At 53.4% G+C, this 11,458-nt stretch overlaps 1 protein-coding gene across 1 annotated transcript; it reads left to right on the forward strand.

Moving 5' to 3' along the window:
• Positions 1–3,197: 3,197 nt before the first annotated feature.
• LOC116953417 (trypsin-3-like) lies at positions 3,198–10,739 on the forward strand. Its single transcript, XM_032973605.2, has 5 exons — positions 3,198–3,288; positions 4,975–5,134; positions 7,529–7,670; positions 8,042–8,308; positions 10,353–10,739. The coding sequence occupies exons 1-5, from the start codon at positions 3,246–3,248 to the stop codon at positions 10,500–10,502; spliced, it is 762 nt and encodes a 253-aa protein (XP_032829496.1). The 5' UTR covers positions 3,198–3,245; the 3' UTR covers positions 10,503–10,739.
• The last annotated feature ends 719 nt before the right edge of the window (positions 10,740–11,458 follow it).

Raw genomic sequence — 11,458 nt, forward strand, 5'->3', positions numbered from 1 at the left:
CTTTCACAACCAGGTGTGTGTGAGTGATGATGATAGTGGTTGTAACGATATAGATGATGGTCGTAATGATTATAGTGGTATACAGGTGGTTCGATCCCGACCCTGATGCCTGTATATTTGTAGTTTGTGTGTCTCTCTCCCCGTGGTCGTGTGGATTTTTCTCCGGGTCCTCCGGTGGTTCCCTCCACATTTAGAATCGACGTCGCCACGCGTGTGTTTGGCTGCGACTACAAATGTCTACGCGATTAGGCACTTCATTGAGCTATCGTTTTTGTGGGCCAGGTCGTAAAACAGCTACATAGCTCAGTGGGCCTGACCAAAACAGCTACATAGCTCAGTGGGCCTGACCTCGTAAAAACAAATAGTTAAAAAATATATAGGAACGTTGACGTCAGAAGCAGAGAGAAATTGTCCCGTTTATAATAGCGAGGGTAGGGGGGGGAAGGCAGCTGTGGCGCAGCGGTTATCGCTCTGAGTACCACTCACTACAAGCTGGCTGGCCGAGTTCGATTCCCAGTAAATGCGAGCGACGTCCGAAGCGGTATAGGGCGGTGCGGGCCACCACACCCACCACACGCACCACCCCGATCACACCCACCACACCCACCACCCCTACCACACCCACTACCCCAATCACACCCACCACACCCACCACACCCACTACCCCCACCACCCCTACCACCCCCGCCACACCCACCACACCCACCACCCCTACCACACCCACCACCCCGATCACACCCACCACCCCCGCCACACCCTCCACACCCACCACACCCACCACCCCCACCACACCCGACCACACCCACCACCCCTGCTACACCCACCACCCCCGCCACACCCTCCACACCCACCACCCCGATCACACCCACCACACCCGCCACATCCACCACCACACCCACCACCCGATCACCCTCCACGTGATTAACCACTTTGTTGAACTATCATTTGTGGCCAGGTCGCTTATGAAAAAATAGCTATTTCGCTCAGTGGGTCTTACCTGGTAAAATAAAAAAAAATATTTTCAAAAAGTTGATGGTTAGGTTGTATGATACTTCTATGGTCCCACATGTATTTTCTCCACATTCACCAAGCCGCATTGACCAGCGTGGTGAAGTATGGTCAAACTACCCCCACGATTTACACGGCGTGGGGAGTACTTCATCCAGCGACCGATTGATAGAAGTGCCGTGCACTGCGGCAGAAGTCGGTAAGGAGTTCAAATGGGTTCGATAGCTGCAGAGGTACCACGTAAAGTTTCAACTATAATCTGAATATTTATACTGGGGGAATCTGATGATTCTGATGAGCTATAAAGCTATTTTTCACATCTGAAGTCAACGTGGACAACGTTGCCGATTTGCTTCGTCCGACGTTTCGCTTGAGATTACACCCAGCATCATCAGCTGTCAACAAGAGCTCGGCTCTCACGTGAGGGCTGAGCGATTTGGCTTCGTGGGGTGGTGGAGGGTTCTTAGTTGAAAATAACGCACGGTGTCGACCAAAAGCAACTCATGATGATTCATGATATTGGTCGCGAACGCGCATGTACACCGCAGTGGCTGCGAGATGTTAACTACCTCGCCTGGTATACAGGAGGGCACCCTCGGCCCGGCCACGGTGGCCGGAAATCGATGCGTGGCCCGCGCGCGACCTCCGTGAGGCCGTGAGAGCTCCCCGCGTGCCCCCGGGGTTGTTTGTGCCGAGATGCAGGGCGCGATACCCCGCGCACCTGTCCGCACCTGTCCGCGCTCACGGTTGGGGGAAGGTGGGGAGGGGGGGGCTTAGTGGGCAAGGGGGCGGCGAGGGGAGAGGTGGAGGGGGGCGATCCATGACAATTCGGGGCCCCCAATGAAAATCAATACGAGGTCACACACGTCTACACTCACGCTCTTGTGCAGGCGCGGCCCTGCAACTGCAACGATAGCGACATTAACTACCTCGTCTGGTACGAAGGAGGACCTGGGTTCGATCCCGACCCTGACGCCTGTTATATATTTGGAATTTGCATGTCTCTTTCTCTCCCGTGGTCACGTGGATTATTTTTCTCCGGGTCCTCCGGGTTTTCCCTCCACATTTAGTTGAGAGTATCTGACCGCTATCAATTTCCACACGATACGCCACTTCGCTCAGCCATCATTTGTGGCCAGGCCACTTCTGGGAAAAAGAGCTATGTAGTGTAGCTCAGTGGGATCTTACGTGGTAAAATAAAAACATGTTTATAGTTTTAACTGCTCGCTCACGCCGCTGCTGGCGGAATGAGGCTTCCACGAGAGGAAGCTTCGGACGTGTGCTACTCGCAAAAAAGACAAAGATCCCCCGTATAGCCTTCAACAGACTGTTGGGGCAAGTGCTGTTAGCAAGCACCTGTGAAGGCCCGAACGACTCACGAGGGGGGTGGGTGGCCAGCACCACGCCCGGCCGCCTTTGTCTTCCCAGTATCAATGTTTTACACCGCATTCGGTATTCACTTGAGGCTGAGTCGACCTCGGGGAGGCCCAGGACTGCAAACACCTACACGTAACCCCCATTGTGGCAATCCACTGCTGGATGAGCGCCTCGCCACACCGTGCGAATCGTGAAGTATTTGAGCATACGTCACTATTCAGGTATTGCTCGGTCGCTTGCAAACTATTTTTTTTTATTTTACCAGGCAAGGCCCACTGGGCTATACAGCTCTTTTTCAGAAGCGACCTGGCCACGAATGATAGCTCAACCAAGTGGCTTATCGTGTGGAATAAACCAGAGGACCCGGAAAAGAATCCACGCGACCACGGCGATAGAGACGCAAACTCCAAATATACAGCAGGCGTCAGGGTTGGGATTGAACCCACGAACCTCCTGTATACCAGGCGAGGTAGCTAACATCTCACCACCGTGGCGCCCCACGGTAATGATGATGGTGGCGGCAATGATGATGGCGGTAATGTCCGAATCAGAGGAATCCGATGAGCTATAAAGTTATTTTTGACCGATGTCTTCACGGCTACGTGGCAACTCACCTCGTCCATCGCGTCACCATCGACCTCGCGCCCGCAGATATCGCCTCCCCGCGTGGAAACCCCATCACCTGTGGACACCACCAACCCCCCTCCCATCACCACCAACCCTCCACCACCCCCCCCCCCTTCCAAAATCACCCCACTTCGCCTGTCACTTTGGTGGGTCACGTGGTGTCTCCGGGATGGTTATAAGCGCCGCTCGTCCGAGGTGGTCTCCACTCTCTGAACGCCACCCTCATCGCAGCCATGCAGCTGGTCTTGGTCTTCTCCTCCCTGCTCGCTCTCGCCCGTGAGTACCGAGTTATACCCGCGACTGGTCGACTCATCCATTCGTTCACTCGCTCATTCGTGCAATCGTTCGTTCATTTATTCAACTTTGTTCACACTCATGCCGTCATAAATTCGCTCAAGCGTGTTCTTCATTCGTTTAGTTATCGACTGATTTGCTCATCCATTCAGGTACTCATTCATAAGTTATCGACTCATTCGCTCATCCATTCAAGTACTCATTCATTTAGTTATCGACTCATTCGCTTATCCATTTAGGGGCCTATCATGTAGTTAACTCATTTGCTTGTTCATTCAGGTACTCAGTAGTTATCGACTCATTCGCTCATCCATTCAGATACTCATTCATTTAGTTATCGACTCGTTAATTTATCCGTTTAGGGGCCGTATCATGTAGCTAACTAATTCGCTCATTCATTCTTGGACTCATTCAAATGCTACGCAAAATCTCCCACTTGTTTTTAACGCATTAATTTACAGCAAGGCTCGAGAAGTCCATTCACCTCTGGCTAAATCACCCCACAATGCGCCAGATCTTGCAAGCTAAGCAGCCGCGAGCCTGGACAATGTGCTTGGGATGGGTGGCCACCAGCAATTGTGGCCAGGTCGCTTCTGAAAAAGAAGCTAATGGCTCAGTGGGCCTGACTTAGATAAAAACATAGTTTGTATGTATATATTTTTAAGCGATTTTTTACCTTGCCTATAAGTTGTGCTTCTATCGTGTTTGTGCATTATTATTTGTTGTAACGTTCTGACTCCGTGCCCCTACTGGACATCTGTGGAAAAATACCTTTATAGCCCATGTGATTCCTCCTGCACTATGTCAATATTCTGATTGTGAATCACACAGGTGCTATAGGCTGCAGTATAAGTCAATATTCTCATTGTGAATCACACAGGTGCTATAGGCTGCACTATAAGTCAATATTCTGATTGTGAATCACACAGGTGCTATAGGCTACACTATAAGTCAATATTCTGATTGTGAATCACACAGGTGCTATAGGCTGCTTGGGAGGGGGGGGTGCTACGGTGTTAAACCGTGGGCAGCAGACGGCAGTGCAGCAGAATCAAGAGTGTAGTACTGTACCGCACTATGCTCCCACGTGTGGTCGCCGTTGGTCGCACACTGGCCGACGTGCGGCGATGCGCGGGATCAAATCACACCACATCTGGTAACCCACTAAATGTAACTGTTTTTTTAAATATTCTACCAGGTAAGGCCCCACTGAGCTATGTAGCTCTTTTTTCAGAAGCGACCTGGCCACAAATGATAGCTCAACGAAGTGGCTTGTCATCACGTGGACATGTAGAGCAGTAGCCAAATTCTCTAAAACGCGCGATGTTGATTCTAAATGTGGAGGGAAAAACTGGAGGACTCGGAAAAAATCCACGCGACCACGGGGAGAGAGAGAGACACGCAAACTCCAAATATACAGCAAGCGTCAGGATCGGGATCGAACCCACGTCCTCCTGCATACCAGGCGAGGTAGTTGACATCTCCCGACCTATGGCCGTGGCAAAGCTATTCACGTGCCACCCCAGTCGAGCCGAACGAGCGACCCGCAATAAAATTCCGCCGCGCATTCCCAAAGAGCCGCAATGTCTCGGGCAAAGGGGAGTGGGGAGTGGAAACTCATCCAGCAGTGGATTAATTAACCAATATGCCCCCCCACCCTCCTTGTAGTCGCCGCGCCGAGGAGCGATGATCACATCGTGGGGGGCTTCGAGGTGAGTCCCAACTCCATCAAGTACCAGGTGTCGCTTCAGCAGTCCGGCTCCCACTTTTGTGGAGGCTCCCTCATCAGCAACCTCTGGGTGCTGTCTGCCGCGCACTGCAAGATCGCGTGAGTGCCCACACACGCCGAGTGCCCCCCACTCCACACACACGCCGAGTGCCCCCCACTCCACACACACTCCGAGTGTCCCCTCCCTCCACTCCATCTCCCCGTGTAGACTTAATAGACTATAGGGCCAGCACCACGCGCGGCCGCCTTTGTCTCCCCAGTGGCGATGTTTACATACCGCACCAGGTACTCATTTGAGGCTGAGTCGACCTAGGGGAGGCCCAGGACCGCTTGAAATAATCGTCACTGGTCATGTTGACCGTGAGCGGGAATCGAATTCGGGTTGCCGGGTTTGTAGCGTGGCGCGCTAACCGCTACACTACACAGACACGCACGCAGACATACAAAAAACAAAGATAAAGATCCCCCGTATAGCCTTAACAGACTGTAGGGGCAAGTGTTGTTAGCGAGCACTTGCCCCTACAGACATACAAACACACACACAGACACGCATACAGACACACACAGACAACAACAACCGCCATTCGCCACTAAGTGGCGGTGACGTCACCACGACGCTTGTACCAGGCTCTGTGCACCTTGAGGCCACGTGAAGTGTCGAACGCCCGCTGGCAGGAGGTCACGGGGCAGACCCAGGTGCCACGGGTCGACTGACTGAGATGACTGGCTGATGCACCACCTGTGCCCCCTATTGTGCCAACCTGCTGTGATTTAGCCACCCGGCGCTCCGCTGATTGTTGTGAGCGTCGCTCCTCCGCACTCCGTTGTTGTTGGAGGGCGACTGCCTCCAACTGCCCAGTAGCGTCCTTCACGAGCCTCCTCCAGAGGCCGATCTTGACACCGCTGGTACCAGTCATCGGCAAGTCCACTCAGCTCCACGTCCTCCTGTACCACATCACTCCATCTCTTCTCTAGCCCGTGCCGCGCCCGTTTAGCCCCCTCGATCCGGCCGAACAAAAGCTGTTTCGGCATGCGGTGGCTGGGCATGCGGGCTACATGACCCAGCCAACGCAGCCTGCCTGCCGGAGGAGCTCACCGATGGGACCTTGCCCAGATCTTTCAAGGATTTGTGAGCTCCTCACACAATCCAGCCTGGTTAAACCCAGGATGGATCGAAGGCAGGCTAGCCTAAATGTTTCTAACCGGCGAAGATGTTCCATTAGGGGGGTCCACGTTTCACAAGCGTAGAGAAGGGAAGGAATGACCGTGGCCGAGGAGACCTGAAGCTTAGTGCGGAGCGACAGACCAGGTAGCTTCCACACAGCGTTACGCAACCGATTAAAATATATTGCCGCTCGACTGATTCGGAGTGAGACCTCTGCTGTTAAACTGGAGCCGGCCATAAGCACACTGCCCAGGTATGGGAAACTCTCCACTCTCTCCACAACTGCCCCATCACCGATTGGGAGTTGTGGGGGTGGAGTGTCCGATGGTACAAAATACCCAGGCAGGTGCTTAGTTTTGGTGGGGCTGATGGTAAGGCCCCATCTCTTAGTGGCACGCTCCAGTCTCAGCAGCAGCGTCTCCAACTCCTCCTCTGAATGAGCAGCTATTACCAAATCATTGGCATACATAACGTGGTTGAGCAATAGGGAGCCATCCCTTGACCACACCCGGGAATCGATCAGCCTCCCATTATATCTGTACCAAATGGATATTCCCCCGGTACAGACATACACAGACATACACAGACATACACACACAGACATACACACACAGACATACACACACATACACACACAGACAGACACACAGACATACACAGACAGACACACACAGACACACACAGACACGCTGAGTGGCCCGCACTCTCATACACACCACCCCTCCTGTGAAGTTTTCCTGGCTTGTGGGAAGTTGTGATTGTGGTCTAGGATGTGTAGGAGACCTTATGGAATAATTTATTTGTTGTGAGAATGTTTTGTTGTGATTTTGGTGCCATTTGATTAATTTGTTGACTAATTATTTTTTAGTGGGGAGCGGTAGTGTAGCAGTTAGCGTGCTGTGCTATGAACACGGTAACCCTGAAGGCGACCGCTTGTGGTACGATCGAAACGTCGTTTTTTGGTTATTTTCTTTGAACCTATCTACGTGACTTTACCGAAAGACCCAATAATATAATATGCAAATGTTTTTGACATATTTGATTCATTTACAAAGCCCCTCCCCCACCTTTCGCGTGAGAGTCTCACCCGGACACTCCCCCACCCATCCCCCCCTCTCACTCTCTCCCCCCTCACTCTCTCCCCCCCTCTCTCTCTCACTCTCCCCCCCTCACTCTCACTCCCCCCTCCTGTCTCCCCCTCTCTCATTCTCTCCCCCCCTCTCCAACTATCCCCCCCCCCTCACTCTCTCCCCCCTCTCCAACTCTTATCCCCCTCTCACCCCCCTCCCACTCTCTCCGCCCCTCCTCTCTCACTCACTCCCACCTAGGGCCTCTTCCATGACCGTGGTGCTGGGTGAGCACTCCCTGTCCCTCAACCAGGGCACCGAGCAGGTGCTGAAGGTCAGCAAGGTCATCTCGCACCCCAGCTACAACGCCAACACCATGAACAATGACGTCTTGCTCATCAAGGTAACCCGCAGCGCGTCACAGCCACGTGTGGGATGTCACGTGAGGGCTCCGTGCAATGCAGATATCGAGGGATCTACTGCTGTGTGGTGTTATCTCGCTCTTGTTTGGGGCAGTGTTGTTGTTGTGTTTCCGCCTTGCCCCAGCTTGATAAACCGGACTTATATAATAAATGTATTGCACATTATTTATTTATTGACTTGCTTACCATTTTCTCTATTGTGTAGTTTGCTGTTTGTAACTTAATGACGCCTGTGCCCCATAACTGGACATGTGAGAAAAAAACCGAGCTTCATAGCTCATCGGATGCCTTCTTCCTCCCTCCATCTCCACGAGTCTAAATAAACAACATTCCTCATTCTCGGAACCCGCAGCTCCAGACCGCCGCCAGCCTCAACAGCTACGTGGGCACCGTGGGGCTGCCCTCGCAGGGGGCATCGCTGAGCGACGGGACCTCGTGCCGCGTCTCCGGCTGGGGCAATACTCGCGCCTCCGGGAGCTCCTACCCGGACAAGCTCATGGCCGTGGATGTGCCGGTTATCTCCACCACAACGTGCAACGCCGGCTCAGCGTACGGCGGTCAGATCACCGCCAACATGGTGTGCGCCGGGTTCATGGCGGGCGGCAAGGACTCTTGCCAGGTGAGGAGTCGCAGTCGGAGCGACGCGCGCCGGGAGTGAAGCTCTGAGCGACGCTCGCTCGGAGCATCGCTCGGAACAACGCTTGCGAGTCCGGAGGTCGACACCTCTCTCCCCTCCCTTTCGAGGAGGTGCCATCATCATCGCGCACACACACACCAGCTCAGCGAGGTGGCTTTTAATCATCACGTGGGACATCTAAAGCAGCCGAAGACTCTAAACGCATGACGTCAATTCTAAATATGGAGGGAAATATCGGAGGACCCGGAGAAAAATCCACCCGACCATGGAGAGCGAGAACATGCAGACTCCAAATATACATGTGTCAGGGTTGGCTTCTAACCCACAAACCATTCTGTACGCCAAGAGAGGTAGTTAACATCTCGCCACGATGGCACCCCAACTGCGCGGCCCATAGTCTGCGTTGCATGGCCACAATCGCACTCCTGTGGCCTTGTGTTTTAAATCTTCCATTCATGAAGATGTGGCGCATCATGGGCCTAGCCATGACGTTCTGACGCGGTTTATGGTTCCACCACCCAGTGTCTTCGAGGAGAAATGTCGAAGCCCAGGAGGAGGTGCGATCATGATGTCTGGAATGAGGTGTCTTTTATTCTAGTCCAGGGATCAAAATAACAAGAGCCATTTTTTTTCAAAACTCAAGACGTCAAGAGCCGCGTGCGCCTCCGTCGCCGAGGCCGTGGTCTCGGCGTCCACGCGGGTTCTGATTGAATCGCCGCGCGCTGTCCGCCAGGGGGCGCACATCGCATCGCGCTCCTCTCCACCTGCGTCGCAACACACGAAGACGAAGTCCCCCTCCCTCCGTGTAGCCTCGACAGACTGTCGGGGCAAGTGCTGTGAGCGATGAGCACCTATGAAGGCCGCCACGGCGCACGAGGGGGTGATGTGGCCAGCAGTACGCCCGGATGCCTTTCTTCTCCCCCAGTGGCAATGTTTACCCACCACACCAGGTACTCGTTTGACGCTGAAGAGACCTAGGGGAGGCCCAGAACCGGTTTTATATACTCGCCACTGGTGTTGGTCGTGAGCGCGAATCGAACTCGGGTCGCCGGGTTCGTAGCGCAGCATGCTAACCACTACACCACCGCTTCCCGCTACCTCTCGTGACCTGGGTCACAAGCTTGAGACCACACACGACGCAATAGATAAGCAGACAATGTCTCCTTCACGTCACCGTTTCTCTCCATTAAATAATGAGTATTTTTCACACAGCCCATCAGCTTGCCACGGTATTCTGGGCGTGCGTAAGTTCAGCAGCATTGATTCAAGACAAGCAAACCCCATGGGCCGCTTTCGACAATCTCGTCAGCAGCAGAAAATAGCTGCGTGACTGATTAAACGAATGAGGGAATCGCTACGTGAATAATTAAGCGAACAAGCGAATAGCTGCGTGACTGATTAAACGAATGAGGGAATCGCTACGTGAATAATTAAGCGAACGAGCGAATGGATACGTGACTGAATGAGCGTCACCGGAGTGGTTTCCCGACAGCTGAATGCGTCGTTGCGCCCATACCGAGTGGTCACTGAAGCCTTCAGCTGCATGGCTGATGACCGTGATAATGCAGCACCTCGCGCATTTAGCCGCACCCATTCCCTCCGTGCACTCATCGTGATGATGATGACGATGATATAGCCACGGCTGGTGAAACGCAATTATTCAGTCAGCTCTCACCTAGCCTCACCTGTTCGTCTCACCTATGTGCTCCATATATCTCACCTGTTCACCCACACGTCTCACCTATTCTCACCCGTAAGCTGCATACACCTCACCCGTTCTCACTGTGACGTCACAGCTATTCCCACCTGTAAGCTCCTTACAGCTCACTTCTCACCTATGCGTCTCACTCGTTCTTACCTGTCTCGCCTATGCGCACCCGCACGCTCCATGAATCTCACCTGCATGCTCTTTCTGCCTCTCCTATTCTCACCCGTGGCTCACCTATTCGCACGCGCGTGTCCCAAACAGCTCACCCCATTCTCACCTGTGCGTCTCGCCTGTGCCCCCCCCCCCCCCGCGGTGCAGGGAGACTCTGGGGGACCCATGGTGTGCGGGGGTCTGCTTCACGGGGTGGTGTCGTGGGGCTACGGCTGCGCGCAGCCCAACAAGCCCGGCGTGTACGCGCGCGTCGCCAGCTTCCGCTCGTGGATCGACCAGACCATGGCGGCCAACTGAGGGCCTTCTCCCTCCCTCCGCCGCCACCGCCCCCCCCTCCGTGGGGGGCCACCTGGACGCACGCGTATACAGATTGAACACGTGGGGCACACGCGCGAATGACACTTGGACACGTGTATATCGCGTGGACTCAAGGCACAGCACGCGCGCGCGTGTACACGAAGGTGCGTCGGTGATTGTGAACGCGTGGCCGTGAGAATGTGCGGGTCTCAACAATAAAGGCAAATGGAGAGGCGTCCTCGTTGCCCGTTTGGTTTCTTCTGCGGGAGCAGCAGCAGCACCAGCAAGGGAGCCATTGGTCGCGCAGGTGAAGATTGTATATCTGTGAAAATAGCTTCATAGCTCCTCGCATTCCTCCAGTATAACTAAAAACGTTTTTTTTTATTTCACCAGGTAAGGCCCACCGAGCTAAAGTTTTTTTTAGAAGCGACCTTTCCAAAAACCGGAGGACCCCGAGAAAAATCCACGCGACCACGAGATGATAAACACTCCAAATATACAGGCATCAGGGTCGAGATCGAACCCACGACCTCCTGTATACCAGGCGAGGTAGTTAACATCTCGCCACCGTGGTTCGCCAAAGAGAGCTTCATAGCTCATTGGATTTCTCCAGTGTATATAAATGTTCTGATTCTGAGATTGATGGACGGGGTACCTCCTGAAAACCGTGGAGAGGGCACGGGAGCTCGAATCCCAAACGACATTTCCGAGGCTTCACGCAACTCCGATTAGCACGGTTGGCTACTTACGTTTGTGAAAGAAGTTCAACGTACGTACATACACTCCCGCCATGGGTGGTTCATGTCGGCGTTCAGGAGACGTTCGCTCAAAACTGCAGCGCTGCATTCAGAATCAGAATCTTTATTTATCCTGGAGAAATTCGATGAACTATGAATATATTTTTTTCTCACAGATACCCAGTAAGGGGCGGGCGTTATTGACAGCGGTCTCTTTGG

The sequence above is a fragment of the Petromyzon marinus genome, chromosome 51 (genome assembly GCF_048934315.1).
Source record: "Petromyzon marinus isolate PM22_M1 ecotype Great Lakes invasive population chromosome 51, UKy_Petmar_22M1.pri1.0, whole genome shotgun sequence".
In the NCBI taxonomy this organism is placed as follows: Eukaryota; Metazoa; Chordata; class Hyperoartia; order Petromyzontiformes; family Petromyzontidae; genus Petromyzon; species Petromyzon marinus.

Bases quoted from the DNA above. Each gene is read 5' to 3' on its own strand.
- LOC116953417 (XM_032973605.2), top strand. From the start codon at position 3,246: ATGCAGCTGGTCTTGGTCTTCTCCTCCCTGCTCGCTCTCGCCC. The intron at 7,671-8,041 runs GTAACCCGCAGC...CGGAACCCGCAG, and splicing joins ATGACGTCTTGCTCATCAAG to CTCCAGACCGCCGCCAGCCT. The intron at 8,309-10,352 runs GTGAGGAGTCGC...CCCGCGGTGCAG, and splicing joins GCGGCAAGGACTCTTGCCAG to GGAGACTCTGGGGGACCCAT.